A 20,023-nucleotide genomic window follows, 5' to 3' on the forward strand; every position below is an offset into this window, starting at 1 on the left:
CTTTACTGGAACTACTGTGAAGCGTTTTCATTAGACGCGGATTTTCTGTAAGCATTTTCAGTACAGCTACGCAGAATCTTAGATAAAAATTTAGAGCGGTGGTAGCTCAGTCGGGTGAGCGCCCGCTTCTCAATCAAGAGATGCGGGTTCGAATCCCGACGCTGACATGTACCAATGAGTTCTTTTAACTTAAGTACAATGTATACCATCGCTCTTACGGTGAAGGAAAACATCGTGAGGAAACCTGCATATCTAGATCTAGCACATCTAGATATGTGAACCCACCAACCCGCAGTGGACCAGCGTGGTGGGAAATGGTCCAAGCTTAGGAAGGCAGTTTAGACCTTGGGGATATGCACAAAGGTTCCACTCGAGAGAGCCAGGTGCAGGTACTTACACCCCCACAGAGAATAGAATAGAATAGAATAGGTATTACTATATGTTTTAATAATTACTTGACTCATTTCTTTTTAAAATCTTAGACCTTGAAGACTTAGACTCGAAATCTTAGTACATGACTGCGAAGAATGAGTATGAAGAACGAAGTATCTGAAATAAAAACGGGATCATTTTAATATCTCAGCTCGTTATTCTGAAAAAATATTCTCAGACTATTGGAAGTTCTGTGAAATACTTATTTGGGAAAGTAATAGGCACCTTATTTTGGCTTTGGCTTGCACTAATCCTTGCATTAACAGCGTTTATTATTTGAGACCTAAGTTATGTACCTAAAATTGGGTTATGTTTGGTAAAAGTTTTGCAGACATGTTATGTTTGATCAGATATTAGCATGTAGTGTACCACCAGCGAAAGGCCTCATTGTAGTCCATGTGTATGAATTAAAAAAAAAACACACCTAAGATATCAAATTTTCTCCTATAATTAAAGTAATAAAAATTCTACTTAGAGCTAATAATGTCAGAAGGGATAGCACGGGGCACAAGACGCACAGATCGAGACGTGACAAGAGTTCTCCGCTCACATTTCTGTGCGTCTTGCACCCCGTGCTTGGCTTTCTGGTTTACTCCATCTCACCGAGATAAAGTTCCTATAAGACAGGTCGAAGATCCCGAAGGCGGTCATGACGACGGGCGCCTGGCTGCGCATGAGGGACATGACCAGCAGGGGCCGGAGCGGGGCGCCGCCGCAGCGCTCCCAGCCGCTCTGGAATATGCACACGGGGACCAGGGACGCCTGCCGGGGCAAATAAGGCGAAAGTTTGTGAATATTTGTGTATGTTTGTTTCTTCTTCACGACAAAACGGCTGAACCTATTTTAATAAAATTTAGTATGGAGTTAGCTGACACCCTAGATTAACACACAGGCTACTTTTTATAGCGGAATTCCCACGGGAAAACTTTTAAAGGTGAAGCAAAGTTCGCGGGAACATCTAGTTAATAATAAATATATCGTTTATTAGCCGTCATGACGACGGGCGCCTGGCTGCGCATGAGGGACATGACCCGCTCTGGAATATGCACACGGGGACCAGGGATGCCTGCTGGGGGCAATGTAATCATAAGGTAAGAGAATTAAGGCCCGGGTCTCCTATTACGCGCCGTAGATCGCGTCCAGCGTCACGCCGTAGGCCGCGTCACTATGCTCACTACGTCTACGCGCCAACGTCGGCGTGTGAGGGAGACCGCATCAGTACATTTCTATAGTGAGCATCGTGACGCGGCCCACGGCGCGACGCTGGACGCGACCTACAGCGAAAATAGGAGACCCAGGCCTAAACACAAAATTTGTGTAAGTATTGCTTACGACGCAAATTGAAAAAAAAACACACAAAAACACAAACACACACGCACTCACGCCTTGTACTAATGTACTCCCTTGCGGGGTAGGCAGAGGTGCATTGCTGCGCCCACTTTTCGCCAGAGTGTTATGTTAGTCCCAATGTAATAGGGGGCGGGCCTATTGCAATTTTACGGGCACATCCAAGACCCGAGAACAAATAACTGTGTTTAAACAAATATCTGCACCAGCCGGGAATCGAACCCGGGACCATCGGCTCAGTAGTCAGGGTCACTAACCACTACGCCATTCGGTCGTCTGAAAAAAAAAACTTCCGATTTAAAGTGTGTGTGCCAAAATTGCCACCAATTAACAATGTGCAGAATACACTTTCTGGAGGTGCAGGGTGCGACACAGATGGAATGCGTGAAAACCGCGCGATGTCATTGGAATCGATTAGTATTGATTGGTTTTTGGAAAAGTTGATAATTATGGATTAATACCTCGCAAGTGATTTCTCCAGCGGCCATCATGTAAGTCCCCGTCAGAGCCAAAAGACAAAGTATAAACGCCGTATTCGCAAGGATGAACGTGAAACTACGATCTCCGCTCTGAAAATACCAATACTTTTGTCAGGAACTTCAAATATAATATTCATCCCGTTATAGGGCCCACCCTAAAGAATAATGACTAATTTTTTACAATTTTTTACTGGTGTATTTATAATCATATGTGGTAGAACTATTTGTATCTTACGAAAAGCAGCGCGTGGTCTAATAAAATAAATGCCCTCTAACGCACTGACATGCAATGAATTAGTCCCAGTGACATGTTGTTGCAGTCCTATGGCACCCCAGAGGTGCAGAGGGTCTCCACGAACGTCCACCACTTCCGCCTATCTTCGGCTGTACTTTTGGCCTCGCTCCATCTAGTCACATATATGACATCAATGGCAAGTGTAAATTTTTCAATACTCGTAAGTGTATAATATAATTTTAAAACTTTATAACAGTTTGACTCACTACAAGCTTGATGAGGCACATGGACAGCAGCGTGATGCTCTGCACCACCTGGAAGCTGTACACGTTGCCCAGAGCCGTCTGCAGGTTCTTGGCGCACCTGGATCCACCAATGTAGAATTAGATCATATCGCCGTTTTTGAATGAGTACAACTCACTTAGGATACACAATCTAGAATCTAAATGAGCAGGTTTCCTCACGATATTTTCGTTCACCGTAAGAATTATTTTAGAACCATTATTTTTGATCTTTGTGTATTATAAAATACAAATAAACAATACCTACCACAAAATCCTATCATGCAACTGGATGCCTTTAACGAACCCCTCCAAATACTCATCCACGAGTTCGCTCTGATTCTTCTCGCTGACATTCTCCTCAAAGTTCCTCTTCAAGCTCAGGAAGAACAGTCGCAGGCTCCGGAACTTGAAGCCGAGGTAGATGAGGGCGGTGATGCAGACGCTGTCAGAGGCTACCATCACTGCGATGAGGTACCACCAGTGGAACTGCGTGGCCACCCGGGCTAGGGACACGAACCAGCCGCGGTCGTCGTTTTTAGGCCAGTAGGTTACGAGCGTGCGGACTGGGATACCTGGCAATCATCATCAACATCAGCCAATAATCATCCACTGCTGGACATAGCTGACTTGGCCTCTCCCAAGGAGCGCCACAACACTCGGTCCTCGACCTTCCTCATCCAGCCACTACCGGCTACCTGCCTAAGGTCGTCGGTCCAGCGGGCAGTTTCGAAGTAATTTATAGAGGTAGTAACATCCAAGAGATTATGCTTATGGATGATTCACACACTGCGATTTAGTACGAGTGATTAGTGGGTGTTTAATAGACGTGCCTACATTGCTGGGGTTGCTATGTATAATATTTGCATATGATCTAGGTATGCCGCCATCTAGGCATTGCGGGGTATCATTACACGTCCAGTAGATAACTAGATAATCACTCCCACTACCTCTAGGTATACAGTGTGCCATTTAAGTCTGTAGTTTATTTAGTTCGAGATTCTTTAGTAAGTACATATTAAGTATATTAGTAGATTGTCAAAACCGAGAGCTATACCATACAAGAATAAATTGGACTAAGTAGTACCTAACTTGAAAATCTATTAAAAATTTCACAAACCTTCTCTGAAATGGAACATAATACCGTCGACTGTCGTCATAGACAAGCACAGTATCATACTCAGCGTCACGATACCGATGTAGACCTTGCTCTTCCTCACGGCAGCCGCTTCGGATGACGCAGAGAAAGTCGTCCGAGTGTCCTCAATCAGCCTCTGGTAAAACTTGCGAATCTTAAACCTGTTTAAGTAAACCACCAAGAATTTCCCGAGCACTGTGGTGTGGGCCATGGAGAACTGTATGCAATCGTTGTTCTCCTTCAACGTCAGATCGCTCCGTAAGTTTGCTAGTACTTCGGAAAACACCACAGTAATAAGGTACGCGTTTGATATGAACATCCATATCGCGTACAGGATCTTCTGCACTCTGGACAGGTCCATAGCTTCGTACCAACAGTCTCCTAGGCCGAACACAAACAACGAACGACACACGCCCTTCGCAAATAATTTATCTGATATTTCTTTCTTCATTTTCATTTCACTTGGTGTAACTGCGGTCAATCGAATGGTCTATCATTTAATTTGGGCAAAGAAAGAAAACTTAAAGCTCTACGTTAAATAATAACTTAACTTTTATGTGTGTAGTTAGAGTATAATTATTTAATTAAGGCCTTACCAAACTAGGTAGGTTACTTGCATTTAAAAGTTCAAAACCAATACTTACGTGATTGAAAAAGTTTTAAATAACCGCTCAAGTCTGTCATTAAGTTTTATTTATCCTACCTGCATAGTTATGTACCTATCACGAAAATCAAGCTAAGTGTGTAGATTAATTACTGTTTTTTTATATTCCAGTCTTATGTTTTATCTTTAGGTACAAGCCTATAAAGTGATATAACTAATTCCAACTTTGACCATCAGCGTCAGTCCAATAAGCAATAACGCCCTCGCCCTTCTAACGGCCAAAAATCCTACCGCCACGCATCCATGATAGGCAAAATATCTATTTACTTCTATGCAAAATACCTACATTCGTACACTGGTTGGATGAGGAAGGCTGAGGGCATGCATAATGTCAAGTTACGAGTAAAGTACACAGATCATTACGAGCGAACGCGCGGAATATTTACCGCCCGGAAGAGTTTTACATTCACGTCAGCCGCCCAAATGTTTTGCGTGTCGTGCTGTCTTCAAATTACAGAGCTGTAACTGTTGCAAATAGCATGTACGGAGTGGAATTTTATCAATGATCAGTCATCAGTAGGTACATCTCCAAAAATATGTATAGTATGGATCATTGATAAATATAACTTAGGTAAACATGAATTGTTAAGTTTTGCAAACATACCTTTACCACCTTGTGCTTGTTTACAAAGGAATAGAAAGCCTTTAACGAATTTGAAAAAGAAACTCTGGTGGCTCATTGATAAAATTCCATCGTGTACATATCTTTGGCCGTAACGTAGCATAATGATGGCTTCAGCGGTAATGGGAACTCATTTCGCCGACACCGCCGCCGCCGCCGCGTGGTGCGATTTGTCATCGTCTTTCAAGCCGGGAATCCCCCCCAATACCTAGGGGGTCACTCTATATAATATGACGAAAAACGTAGTTTTGCAGCGCTGCTGCGCGAGCCAGGCCACGACTCTATCTCGTGTATAAAACATGCGGAATGCACGACAATCTCGTTCTTTGCTTTTTCGTCAGTATAGAGTAACCCTCCTAGTCCGAATGGGGGCTACCTACCCACAAACTGGGTAAATAAATCTAATCGGATTCGGTATCGACGAAACGGACGCTTCGTCGTTACTCATCGTGTACGCCTTAGTTCCGGCAGATTGTCGGTTGCACTCAATCGACATATACCTAAATTCTATCGACTCTTTAACACTGATGCCGAGTTGCAGAAAGGTACTTTAAGCTAACATCGACACGACATATAATAGTTAAATGAGATCACCTTGTGTGTCGTTCAGTGTTTATGCTCCAAGTTCTTGGATATATTGTAAAATCTGCGACGCAAATACTTTTATATTTAACTGAACAGATAAATTAGTGTAAGATCAGTTTATTACAGGTACTATTCTAATACCTACACCTGGCTCTCTCGATTGGAACCTTTGTGCATATCCCCAAGGTCTAAACTGCCTTCCTAAGCTTGGACCATTTCCCACCACCCTGGTCCACTGCGGGTTGGTGGGTTCACATATCTAGATGTGCTTAGATCTAGATTTGCGGTTTCCTCACGATGTTTTCCTTCACCGTAAGAGCTATGGTACACATTGTACTTAAGTTAAAAGTACTCATTGGTACATGTCAGCGCCGGGATTCGAACCCGCATCTCTAGCGTAAGAAACAGGCGCTTACCCGACTGAGCTACCACCGCTCCGGGTTACAGGAACTTATAGGTAGGTATTATTGTAGGACAGAATGAATACTTACTTTTTCATTACAGAATATTCTACAGCATTGTATTTAGTATTTATTTACGTTTAAAACAACTTCAACACGCTATGTTAGCAGTAAACATTTGCTAACTCTTGAATCCTAATGGAAGCAAGGAAGTATCGAATCGCAGCGAGCTCATGAATCACTTGTACTCACGAGTACAGCCAGAACTTACCTACACGATGAAATAAATCTCGACTGTTTCAAGCAAACGTGCTATTTTTCATTCGAAATCCTCCTAGCCATTCGTTCCACCCATTTCACGTAAAATTTGGTACCACCTCTCAACGCACAGTAAGTAATGTAACTTGAGCAAAGGATTTTTCATTTATGTAGGCGATTTGTCTTTTCCTCGGTAACCTAATGTAAGGTACATTTAACATTTTGGCGAATTATTTGGCTTGAAAGCAATTTTCTTTACACAAAGACGGGTTTATCCACCATCTACATGTATGTTGAAAATTCTCTCATGACAAAGTACAGTAGGGCTCTGGAATGACTGAAATATTTAGCCGTCTTAGCTGGTTTAGTGTACCTACTTACCAACGAAATGTTCCATATTGAAACTACCTAAGTCCTTATAGTTTTATACACATAATTGTCAACTACTCGTAATAGGTATATTTATTATCTACCTATAGCCTATATACTTATAGCTAACTTTAAAAGTAATAAATAAGTTATAAGTAACCAAAGACATAAATCAAGAGAGTGCCGACCAGCTTTTAAACTGTAATTGTAGTTTTAAAACTTTTGTCCGTAATTAGTTAAAGCTAAACGATATTGGTATCTATGATGAATATGGGCCCCGAAATCTATGTAGGTTAAAAAAGGTAGCATGATGCTCTATATTAATTATTTACCTATAAAATTCAAATTTATTGAGTACTTTAGTAGGCACTCCTTCCCATGAATGGATAGCTAGTAAGATCGCTGACGAAGCAATGACGGAATAAAAATAAAGAAAAACTGTAGATATAAAAAATGTGCTATTCATAAAAAAAAATACAGTTTATCAAACACACAAAACAGCCTGCATATTTTAATTTTATGGTAAGTAGGTTGTGTTTAATTCGTCAAGGTTTTAATATGATACCTAATTCATACGTAGTAAGTACCTACCTACCTACCTATAGTGTATCTTGCTTAAACCGCTAGGATTGTTATCAGAATCATCCAATAATGTTATGATAACAAACAAAATAAAACTCTGTGAATTTATTAACATCACAAAGGCAATCCTTCCGTTTTGTGAAAATTTTAATAAAACATATTTCTGAGATTTTGCATTATATCCATTCATAATATGAAATTATATTCACCCATCCGACCTTCTCTTTTGTTAAAGAAAATATTGGCTTTTCCTCTTGCCATTTGTATACCAACAGCGGTCACTGTACCAAAGTTTTTCTAAACAACTTGAAAATAACGAGCTTTGAGGAAATTCGTTACAAATCAAACGATTATGTTGTAGTTAAATAGCTTATAGGACTATCACTGTATATTGTAGCAAGTACGCCCGTACTCATATTTATAATTTCCATCTTATAAAATATTTTTTACTGTCTAAAAAAATATGTGCCAGAATATATCCAGGGACTTTCAGCAGCAATACTAAGTTACCAAATCATTCAGAAGGCGCTATCATTCCCTAGTTTGTGAGTCTCATTTTTCTACAATAGTCATTTTAGCATATACTTACTTACGCCGTGCCGCTCTGGCAGTTAATAACTAGAGCTTTGAGAAGTAATAATAATCAAGTTACCTATTGTAAGAAATAACTCAAATGAATATAGCGATAAATACATTTATTATATAACTACTATTCATTATAAATTAGATAACTTAACTACTAATTAATATACTTACTTAAATCAATAAAAAAAAATGAAACTTAACTTAATGTGACGTAATTTCATACATTTTCGACTGTTCTTATGATCTTCTGCACTCCTGGAAATAGTGGACCTGCAAACAATATTTGTAATTAAGTACTATAAATGGCAAGTGAAGAAAGAAACGAACCTATATCATCAATAATCATTTATCAATGATTTTACACTTTGGGACATAGCACTCTCCCAAGTAGCGCCACAATACTCTCTCCTCAGCTTTCCTCTTCCTGTTACTTGTGTAAGATTCCAGGACTAGCGGGCAAGCAGAGGGCGTCCCACCAAGAACTAGTTAACCCCAGTGGTTATTGAATAGCAGATATAAGCAGCCGACTAATATTAAAAGCATTGATCGAAAGATTCGGAAGAGACATAAGTACCTATACCTATACCTAGCAGCTTTTGTACATTCATCATCTTGATCACAAATTATTTTGATTTTGAATTTAATATAATATATAGGTACTAATCCTTATTCACAGCATTACGAAAAAAATATAAGTACATTTTGTGTAAAATGTTGCGGTGCTTGTTTCTCTAAAGTCTAACCCATATATGCCCAGAGGGTCATTAACCCATGAATCTGAATCTTAATCATATCCCAAAGTAAAACTTGATGATGATAAAACTAGTTCTGGGCATATATGGGCTAAGTACCCAAACGTTTTTAAATCAATATTACAATTCCAATAATTAATTATGAGTAACTTACCGAATATTTTATGCTAAATTCACTTGAATGCGGTTTCCATCTACGATGGAATTATCGTAAAACTCTGATTATAAATTAAGGAACATTATTTAGTTTTAGGTAGAAGGATTTTTAGGCTAAGTACCTACAGTAGGCCTGGTCAAAAGCCTTACTACGGAAGACGACTATCATTTTTTTAAATATGGATTTGACACAGAAGTGGCGTCTTTTGGTAGCGGAGGCCAAGATCCACTTTGGGTCAACGAGCCATCAAGAGTGAGTGAGTGAGGATTTGACACTTAAGTCGTTTAACTTTTGAACGGCTACGTGACAATTTCTCCATTGTCGGTTACCTAACCGACAGCGATTGATTTATAAATTAAACGTCATCTCCATATAAAATTCATGACAGATGTGTCAAAATTTAACCACTACTCCTTGGATATGCTCTAACCGAAAATGGAGAAATTAGCACTAAACCTATTTTGATTTTGAGCAAAAAAAAACATAAGTTAAAATTAAAATAGCCCTCTTGCTGCCGTATGTTTAAACTAGTTTCAGTAAAGGATACGAATACACCTCCTAGCGCCCATCTCGTTGTGGAACCGCACGAAGGCGGTGCCAGAGCCCACGATGTTGACGAACTGCACGTCGCCGCACGCCGCCATCTTGTGTTCCAGCTGCTCTAGCGTCACGGAGGGCGGCAGCTGGAATTTACAGGTCAATAACTGCCAGTTTCTATAACTCTATCTATCCATAACTAGTAGTTACTTTCATACGATTTTGACAATTAAAATTTAATGTTAAATTAAAAGTTACAATCTGTCAAAATCGTATGAAAGTAACTACCAGTTATAGATAGATAGAGTTATAGAAACTGGCAGTAAATAGGGTGGTCAAATTGGCAACCCTTATACTTCGGCCATTGTGGTCAAAAATGCCAAGCATTTATAGTATGGCCGTTGAGAGAATGCGTTCTTGATATTCGAAATCCCATAGCTATATGTGATGACTGCAAAGGAAATCCAACTTTACTTACCAGACATAGGCGAACGTCAAAAAAGCATTCTCTCAACGGCCGAAGTATAGTTCAAAACCTGTTCAAAACATACATAATTCGTATGCAGCTGGCATAATGCTTGACATGTGATTCTACTTATGGTTAAGTTGACGACGGATCAAAAAACCAGCCCTTGGTAGGTAATCGGTTCATTATTAACATTTTATTTCCAGATAATACATCTATAGTAGATTAGTAATTTGTACCACCAAGTGTATTTCATTTTAGATAGATAGATACATTTTAATGACATACACCCAGCATTCCCTGGGTTTAGACTGGGTTGCACGGCATTATTGAAAAGCATTTTTTTTGTACCTAATTCCAAAAGTCATAGAACAGGAGTTGTTCAGATTGAGCCCCTGAGTCACCCCCTTTTATGCTTAGTTTGTATATACTTTTGCAACACCTGTAGAGCTGACTGTTCATGTTATATATTGATTTTTCAGCAATCTGCAACGGCTATTTTGGTGCAAAAAAAAGCCAGAAAACTACCAAAACATAAATAATATTAATATTTCAAATATTCACTTACATTTTTTATAGATAGTAATATTTTATGGCTGCCATCTGGTTGCAAAGAAACACTACTACGTTCCATCATATTAAAGTTGCTTCCCGTCGTGTTTTGCCCAAAACCCATCAAGTTTTGTCCATGTGACATCATATTATTTCCTGGTCCTGTCATATTTGGCCCAGATGCCATATTATTTCCTGGTCCTATCATATTTGGTTCCATTCCCGACCATCCAGGACCGCCCATGTTTTGGCCAGAACCCATCATATTACGATATCTGCCGTCATTTATATTTGGCCCAGAATCCATCATATTGTTTCTGGACCACCTCTCACCCATTATATATGATGCAGGACCTAACACGTTATTATTTTCTGCCCCTATCATGTTATGCCTAACTCCATCCATATTTGGCCTAAAATTTGCAATATTATTACGATTTTCTTCAATTTTTGGCCCAGATTCCATCATATTATACTCAGATCTCATATTGTTTGGCTCAGAATTTATCATATTATGTCTAGATGCCATCATATTACTATTATTTCCAGGGCCAGGCATGTTTGATGCCGATTGTACTACGTTTGGTCCAGATGCCATCACATTATGATCCGTTCTTATCACATTTCCACCTGGTTGTGACCAATTCGGTCTTTCCAACCTGTTTATGCCATCTCTTACTGTATTTGGCCTAACCACATTCATTTCTAGTGAAGGCTTTATTTGATTATTGTGCTCTCCAAAGTTATTCGACGTAGCGCTGGCCGGCAAATTATTGGAACTTGCGTTTGTATTTTGATGTGATGTGTTTTGGGATGAAGAGTTCTTCATTTGGCTGGAAATCGTCGAAAGTGATGTTTTTTGCAGCTGCGGTGTGGTTGTTACATTAGAATCTTGGTTTCTTGAGGGAAGATTGCCGTGACTGTCATTATTGCCCTTATTTGGTATTCGAATTCTTCTTAAAGCATTCATTATGTCGGTTCCTCTAACACCTTTATCAATCAACTCCTTAATAATCACAGTGAACGGCCTCATATCATCCTGAACCACAGTTTGAGTTGATTTATCGCTTTTAAGGTCTGGATTAACTGAGAATAATTCTGGGTTTATGTCAACATTTTTGCCCTGAAAATATCTTTGGCACTTTCTTACAATGTCAGCTTCTGGTTCGCCATTTATTCCAAACCCAGGACCTAGATTTTTTACCCCAACTGGTAGAAGATCGTTGATGGAATACGAGTTTGGATCCATGGCTACCACAAGAGTATCACCATCTAAGCTTATGCCATTAAACATAGACACTGCCTGAAATAGAAAAAATATATTATCACTAGCTGTTCCCGCGCGCTTCGCTTCGAATTAAAAAGTTTTCCTGTGGGAATTACGGGATAAAAAGTAGCCCATGTTCTTTCCCTGGGTCTAGACCATATGTAAACCAAATTTCATTCAAATCCGTTCAGTAGTTTTGGCGTGAAAGAGTAACAGACAGACAGACAGACCGACACAGTTACTTTCGCATTTATAATATTAGTTAGGAATAGGATAAACCTATCATTTCACTTTCCAGACTATACATATTTGCTTATTAATAATAACTTCGATACCAACCTGGGCCGCTTCGATGGGATGACTGAACTTGGCTTTAGCAACTAAGGTTTTTGACATTTTGTCACTCATTTTGATGTTGCAGATCAGCACTGAGCCAGCCAGCGACAGAAGATCCTTGAGCCGAAGTGCAGAACATGAAAACTGAAAATACAAGATTATTGAAATAATAAACCATTGAGGGCACCTAAACTTTTGTAAGGTGGTTGTGAGATGACATAGTTAGAGTTTTTACCCCACACTGATGCCCTCTGAAACATTTAAAATGGCAATATAGTGAATTTAAAAATATAATGCGATACATCCACCAAGCACACAAACATTTCACATCTACAACACGACACAACTAAACTTACATTGCTTATATGAACCCATGGCGAAAGAGGTGGCTTTACTCTTATTTTATTTAAATGTGCAATGCTCAGACCGTACATTCCAGAAGGATCTTTATCCCAAATGTCTTTATCACAGAGGTCTTCCGTTTCATCATTGTCGTCTTCTCTACAATGTGAAAGAAGGTGTTAGGTGTACCATATATAAATTTACAGCTAATGGTCACCGCACATAATATAACTGTAACGTAAAGGGATCGCCACTTTTTCTTCTGTCAGCCAGTAGAATGCGAACTAATTCTGGCCAGGCGTCCGCGAGCTCGCGTTCTGCTGGTTGACAGAAAAAAAGCCTGTCTTTTAACCGATTTAAGCGATCCCTTTACGTTATAGTTATATGTGCGGTGGCCTTAATAATAATATCACTTATGACTGCAGTAACTTCTTCTATATGACAGTTAAAAATCAAATTATCTTAAACTTACCCCAGCACAGATGTGCTGACATCCTCATTTTGTGAGTGAAGTATTGGCATCACTATTCCCGTTAATACTTTTTTTCTCAAACATGCTAAAAAAACAATATAATAAAGTATTATTTTTCTTACACATTAATTTAATAATGTCTTACACTTTTAATATTAATTTAGTGACATGAAAGGCTTAATTTGGGTAGGTAACTAGGTACCTAACTTAATAAGGAGATGCCTGCAACATGTTCAGATTTTCATTTCATGGACTTACAATTGCCTTTTACGACTGAAAGCTTCTGCCCACCAGCCTCTGCACCATTAAGAATTACATCTCTGGCAGCTGTGCATTGCGGATTATCTTTAAACTTAAACCAGGCCACTTTAAGGGTGGATTCCCCATGCTCCAGAACCTCAAATCTTTGAGCATTTGGAAACTGAAATGAATTTTTTATCGTAAGTAAGAAACTGTTTCTATTAACCTGAAAGTTTTTTCGTAGCTTTTTTATTTTTTTTCTCTTGAGTTAAGTGAAGAAGAAGTTTATTAGATAAGGTGGGCTAAATGCTGAACTGGCTATCCCCTAGGAATTAATTTTTTTTTCATACCATCTTTAACTTAATAGTTGCAGCACACTACATAAATTACCTACAACTACATGAATTAACTCAAGAATTGGTTGCTTATGGTCAAGCACCTATGATCCAGGGACTGATGGTAAAATGTTTAATGAAATAGTAAAAAGTGTTAAAATAAATAGTAAAATCATAACCATTTCCATCATTGATGTAGTTATTTGAGCTTCGGTGAAATTAGCTGGAAATCCCCAGACAGCCATAAAATATTCATTATGTCTTTTTTTACCAGACCTCTTCTTTTTTTTCTGTAAAAGAAATACTTACTATTTTAGTGAATATGCATTTATTTACAAATCCTACAATATTAGCCCTGTATTGCCCTATATTGCTTACTGTTAGGTATAGGCCTCCATTTGTGTTTGATGACTATAGCTATAGTAAGTATAATAATAATATAATGTTGGACAGAAATTATGCTACTTGGACGTTTTAGGTATTGAACTGTTTTGCCCCTCTCTTTCAATGAATAATTTGTTCATTAACAGAGAGGTGTAAAACATTTCAATAGCTTAAACATCCTATAACTTCTCTATGAATATGGGGCTCAGAGTATACACAGACTGAGTGACTGTTCTGATGTTACACATAATGGGTAAATTGATACAAACTCTCTCACTTACACAAAAACATGCAATAAGCAGAACTTAATCATGTTCTTTATTCATCAAATCACACAAGCAGGTTAGAATCAAGCATACAATTAATATGTAAATACTGCTTAATCAGAAAGGATTCTGTATTATAGAGATACAAGAAAGAAACTTACTTTCCCCCTCTTTACATTTAAATTTTCTTCAGGACCCTCACTTATAAGGCTGTATGGTCTTTTAGTCGCCGTTTTAGGCAAGGAGACATCTGTATCTTCTAAATCTCTAGTTGTCTCATCATCATCATCAACACTTTCATCATCAGAAGACCCACCAACTGATTCCTCCTCTTGTTTAATCAACACAGTTCCATCATTGGACACAATATCAGACTTCACCACCGTGTCTATCGCTTTACACAGGTTATCGAGCGAAATTTCGTCTTCGTCCTTAGAACGGTCAGGCGTTGCAGGCTCCTGTTTCACCTGAAGGTTACATCGGTTGTCTGAAATAAATGATTAAGTATAAAAAAAAATATTTAGCAGATTAGAACCTGAAAAATAAGCAAAGCGTATGAAAGAATATAACATGAAACTTACTGGACATATTATTTTTATTTTCTCAAAGAAACTTTTGGTCAGATCTATTTTTAAAGGGGCGGGCACCGGGAAGCCATTCAACGTCCCTGAAAATTATTTATATTAACTTTAATAAGAACAACTCTTTCAACTCATTTATTTTGTAAATATTAGCTGAAAATCGACATTCGACTTGAATCGACATCAACATTAACACAACAAACGAACGTCAAACAAACGTCATTGCAAATGTGTCAGCCACTCAGTGTTGCGATCGTAAAAAATTAAACTGCCGTATCTAAGAACTGAAATTGCCGTATTTATGAAAAAAAAACATCAAATTGCCGTAAATACTTTAGTTCTACGAGTAATGAAATGCAATGATTTTTTTTAGTCATAATATTACTCTTCCACCATTTTACGAAGCCTCCATGATTCATAAAGGAGGCAAGAAATGGCGAAAGTACAATTTTACTTAAGCACCCAGTAATCCAAGTTCAATTTACTGACAGTAGTAAATGCAGTAGTAAACGGCGTGTCGGTCGCCCCCCAACCCGTTGGTCTGATGATCTGCGGAAGGTAGCGGGAAGCCGCTGGATGCAGATGGCGGGTGACCGTTTGGGGTGGCGATCGTTAGGAGAGGCCTATGTCCAACAGTGGACTACAGAAGGCTGAGAGAGAGTAAATGCTACACAAACCAAAGTTCGGTTTGCTACCCATGTCACCATATCTATACAAAATAGCGTAAAGTATGTATTTCTTTCATTCACGTTAAACATGTATATCATAAAATGAAAGACGAAACGGTAATTAATCTAGTCATAAACAACCACACTCTAGAAGTCCATATTCTACCTATTTAATACCCCATTTACACTCTCGCACGAGTGGCGAGGCGAGCGACAAGGCGAGGGGCGAGGCGCGAGTGTGAAAAGACGCTCGTGGCTCGCCTCCTCGCTCGCCTCGCCACTCGCGGCGCTCGCGTCCGGAGCGGTTTTTGGGGCACGAGTCAAAGGAGCTCGCGTCGCACGCGAGCGGGTGTTTACACTCTCGCGTCCGCTTCATTCTGGCTTCTACATCGTGCCGCGCAGGTTGTGTTCGTCGTCGTATAATTATAACGTAGTGTTTTTTCCTCAGTTGTATAATGGATTGGTCGCAAGACGAAACATTTAATTTCATATAAGTAAATATTTCAATAAAATAATAATAATAATAAACGTAAGAAATAAAAGCAGTACTTGAGGAATTATAAAAATTTATAACAACGGCCATTTTGGCATGTCCCTCAATTTCTTTATTTATTTGCAGGCATTTCTTTCCTTATATTGGTAAAAAATGCCTTTTAACTGGAAATATAACTTATTGACTTTATTTTAAACTAAAATATATTTAAATCCTGCTTAAACTGAATTTTTCAAAAATATTTTTATAAGTCACCACCCACCATTTTGCCCTGTCCCCGGCATAAAATGAAACTTGAAGCTCAATTTATTCAAAAATTTCTTAAGTAGCCGAACTTTTGGAGTGGTTTTTACGGAAGATCTACTAAAAAATTATATTTTGACATCATTAAAAGTGCGAATAATAGCCGTTTTATATTTTTAAATCGAAAACAATTTCGGCCCTGATTTTGATACTTCCGGAAATGTCGATTTTGTTACCGCATTTTTTCCTATAGAAAATTTGCCAAATGCTTATTTTTAGTTTTTAAAATATGGCAATACTAAGATCTTAGACATTGCCGGCTTAAAAAAATTAAAAAGGCCTCCGTGGGTAGCTCAGTGAGACTGTCTTTATTACCGGTCGAACTGTGACCAAATTTGTCGTCAGGTTTGTTACTACCGTAATCAATTATTTATTGACACATTTTTTACGATAAATTAATATAAAAATGCATGGTTAATGCTAAACAAATTGTGGTATTTGGTTTATCACTGCTAGTAACTGAACGGCTCATATATTTTTTCAAAGGTTAGGTGGGCGTGTTTTGTTACTTCGGTTTTGTTACTGAGGGTACGGTAACATATAGATGGAACGAAAAAGTAACAAAATCGACAGGTTTACATGGCGACTTTAATAACGGAAGTTGGATTGCTATGACTGTATATTTATTGTTTTTTTTTTTGTTATAAATGTGGTTTTTCGAGCGATATAACCCAATTTAGAGTTTAACTCTATTATTAAGATGTTTAAAGTGAATTTCATGTAAAATTGGGCCCATGTTCTAAATTTATCATGTTCAAATTTTGTGCTGGCGCCATGTAAACCAAGCCCAACAATTTTGTTACCGTCCGTTTAGTAGCTGTCCCTGTATTCTGTTCGAAGATTTTGTACAATTTTGTCTAAAACTCTTTACTTTTATAATATTTTGGGTTCTAAATATTTAATATTAGTTATTCCCCAACGTATGTAAAAGTTATAAATGTGTTGTTGTTTAAATTACGCCTCAGGCATTAAAAATTATTCTTGATTTGTTGACTGTGGTAACAAAACTGACACATTATTGGATTTTTAACTGATTTCTAAAGAATATAGACGTTTTTTCCCTTGATAATGTCATTTAAGAAGACTGTGGCTTTCCTTTAAATACTTTAAATTGAAAGAATACCTAAAGTTTAATTAATTATTTAGGCCCCAAGAATGGTAACAAAACAGAAATTTATTCATACTTACCGTCACATTTTTACATTTTATTAAATAAGTACTAAAAATACCGTAATTACACAATAGATTTTAATAACTATAGATTATAGCGGTGTTATTTCATTTACTCAAAATATATTACAACACCAAAAAATAAAAACATAACATTTTCATCCGTTGTTATAAATTTTTATAATTCCTCACTTACCTGCTTAGATATATTAGTACTGTCACATAGAATAGGTCTAAACCATGTCTTAACCTTAAATTATTTCTTACGTTTTAGTGGTTTTTTGAAGTCGTTTTTTTATCATTATTTTATTTTATTACTTATTTATACTTAGTTTATTTGCAATAATTGACAATCAAAATTAAGAAGAAAATGATACCTATAAGTCCTACTAGTCAGTAGTAAACACGAAGTAGTTGCTATATAGGAGGGCGGGTCAATAAGTCCGTGACTTTTTGAACAAAATACTGGTTTTTGAATATTTTTTTTATTTATTTTTCAACGTAGTCTCCTTTGAGCTCTATACACTTTGTGCAAAGTTTCTGCATTTTTTTATCCCTTCCAAAAAATGAGGTTTCTCGAGGTCATCAAAATACCCACCTTGGCCTTCTTTGGCGCCGATTCACCCCGAGAAACCCACAGTTTAAACTGATTTTTGGTCTCTGGTGTGTTGTGGTGGATCCACGTTTCATCCACGGATACAAAACGGCGCAAAAACTCGTCCGAATTTCGGTTTAACAACGCCAAACACTCCTCTGCGAAGTTGTCATTCGATTGCGTTTGTGAGCAAACGCGGCAGCCATCTTGCGGAAAGCTTTTTCATACCCAAGTGATCATTCAAAATTGAAACCAGTGAGCCACGTGATATCCCTGTGGCTTCCACTATCCCTTTCACTTTCAATCTCCGATCGGCCAACACCATGTCGTGAATTTTTTCAATCATTTCAGGTGTAGAGACCTCAACTGGGTGCCATGGACGTCCGGCATCTTCCGTACTTGTACGGCCACAACGGAATTCAGTAAACCACTTTTAACCATAGATATTGATGGTGCAGAGTTCCCATAATCTTTATCAAGCTTAGCCTTGGTTTCAGTGATGGTTTTTTTCCGTAAAAAAATCATGCTTAGTGAGCACACGAAATTCAGTTTTTTCCATTATGTTTTTAAATCACGCGGTTGTTGCTAAGAACGGGTGTAAAACACAAACCAAGTGACGTAACTTGTGCAAATTTTGACAGATGTCTACTGACAGATGCTTGTTGACAGGAGCAGTGTTGTTCTTTCAGTTAAGTGGCGGGAAATTATAAAAGTCACGGACTTATTGACCCGCCCTCGTACCTACCGTTGAGGAGTTCCCTTGACTACCTTCCGTTTCCATCATCAGATCAGCTCAAGGTCACCATCATATTTTTTTTAATGTTAAAAATATACCTATGTACTTTCTAAATTTCATTAACTACAATCGGTTAATAGGTACTCAAAATGGAAATTCATAGCCTGTTTTTAACCCTTTACCAACCCTTGGAGGTGGCGTCACACGCGAGTGGGTGTTTACATTCGCGCCTCCGCATGAGTGACGAGGCGAGCGAGGAGGCGAGGGCCGAGGCGAGAGTGTAAATGGGGTATAAGAGTTGACGAAAGCGAATAAAAACGAATATCACTATAGCTCGGTATATTTATGTTTTCACGTGCTTAAAAATTGTATTTTTTCATAATTATCCATTGTGATTTGTCGCAAAGCTGAATTGCCGTATTACTTGATACGGTAATAAAAAGCCGGCCGTATGCCGTAAAATTAAAAAAAAACAACACCTGGAATGCCGTATATTACGGCAATCGCAACACTGCAGCCACTGTCACTGTCAATCTGACGTCTGAACTGACAGAAATCCGTCCTCTCCCCAGATTATTAAAAAATCACCGGTACAGCCTGGCAGGAAAGAGTTGAATATATAAAGGACGAGTCGAAGCGTTTTGTTATAGTTCTTAACATTAACCATTTCCGACGGTAATTTTATTATTAAGGTATTATTTTTACCTCACAACACGCATCATGGCATTCTTAGCGCATTAGCCCGGACCGTATTCGGTTACAGGCCGTATTCGGTCACCGACTAAGATAAACAAGTGTTCTTTTGGCAGTACATGGGCAGTACGGCAGTACAAGGACAGTACCTATACTTCACAGAGGTATACTTCAGCCAATGGTTTCAGTTAAACCGAATGCTGACCGACCTAAAGCTGCGTATAGACCAGCCAAGCGAACGCCCACGAACGGGTCTCGTTGACCTTCGTTGTTGCTGCAATCTGCCCTGTATTATGTATGATAAATATCCATCGTTGGGTGTTCATTGGGCCGGTCTGTAGCAGCTTAATTTAAATGCGCATCTCGAATCAGCAATCGGAGTTCTATACCATCAAAACTTTATGTAGGGTTTAGTAATACAATATTGTTATCCGCCTCCAAAATAGTTTTTATTTCAGGATATATATTTAACTATTTATAATAATAAATAATACTTAACAAGTACCTACTTACATTTACTTATTGTAAATTCAATCACATACCTGTAATAAGTATATAGATTAAGCTAAGCGTATAATGTATTTTTTTACCTACAGTGTGATTGTTTCATAAATGAGCTTTCTTTTGTACATTTGCCTGTTACTATTGGTTTGCATGTGTATTAACTAGTGTGCTATATCACTAAATGTTCGTATGCTTA

At 38.3% G+C, this 20,023-nt stretch overlaps 2 protein-coding genes and 1 long non-coding RNA gene across 5 annotated transcripts; all 3 read right to left on the reverse strand.

Annotated features, from left to right (window-relative positions):
* Nucleotides 1–498: 498 nt before the first annotated feature.
* On the reverse strand, nucleotides 499–4,363 carry LOC105393918. The gene is made up of 6 exons (XM_048628731.1): nucleotides 3,895–4,363; nucleotides 3,043–3,349; nucleotides 2,760–2,856; nucleotides 2,241–2,348; nucleotides 1,036–1,194; nucleotides 499–549 (listed from the first exon to the last, which is right to left on the reverse strand). Exons 1-6 carry the CDS (start codon nucleotides 4,361–4,363, stop codon nucleotides 508–510), a joined length of 1,182 nt encoding a protein of 393 aa, XP_048484688.1. The 3' UTR covers nucleotides 499–507.
* Nucleotides 4,364–8,208: 3,845 nt separating this feature from the next.
* LOC125490152 lies at nucleotides 8,209–9,591 on the reverse strand. Its single transcript, XR_007267502.1, has 3 exons — nucleotides 9,435–9,591; nucleotides 8,885–8,948; nucleotides 8,209–8,248 (listed from the first exon to the last, which is right to left on the reverse strand). It is a non-coding gene; the product is annotated as an uncharacterized LOC125490152 (long non-coding RNA).
* Nucleotides 9,592–10,267: 676 nt separating this feature from the next.
* Nucleotides 10,268–14,884, reverse strand: LOC105393913 (autotransporter adhesin BpaC). 3 transcript variants are annotated; one of them, XM_011565735.3, is made up of 8 exons: nucleotides 14,666–14,882; nucleotides 14,246–14,571; nucleotides 13,614–13,724; nucleotides 13,118–13,280; nucleotides 12,860–12,944; nucleotides 12,402–12,546; nucleotides 12,049–12,189; nucleotides 10,268–11,745 (listed from the first exon to the last, which is right to left on the reverse strand). In XM_011565735.3, exons 1-8 carry the CDS (start codon nucleotides 14,670–14,672, stop codon nucleotides 10,435–10,437), a joined length of 2,289 nt encoding a protein of 762 aa, XP_011564037.3. In that variant the 5' UTR covers nucleotides 14,673–14,882; the 3' UTR covers nucleotides 10,268–10,434. The 3 variants fall into 3 exon arrangements, with proteins under 3 accessions (XP_011564037.3, XP_048484421.1, XP_048484422.1); XM_048628465.1 differs by lacking the exons at nucleotides 10,268–11,745; nucleotides 12,402–12,546 and having other exon boundaries at nucleotides 12,058–12,189; nucleotides 14,666–14,884; XM_048628464.1 differs by lacking the exons at nucleotides 12,402–12,546; nucleotides 13,118–13,280; nucleotides 13,614–13,724; nucleotides 14,246–14,571; nucleotides 14,666–14,882.
* Between the last annotated feature and the right edge of the window lie 5,139 nt (nucleotides 14,885–20,023).

This window comes from Plutella xylostella, chromosome 21 (assembly GCF_932276165.1).
Source record: "Plutella xylostella chromosome 21, ilPluXylo3.1, whole genome shotgun sequence".
NCBI lineage: Eukaryota > Metazoa > Arthropoda > Insecta > Lepidoptera > Plutellidae > Plutella > Plutella xylostella.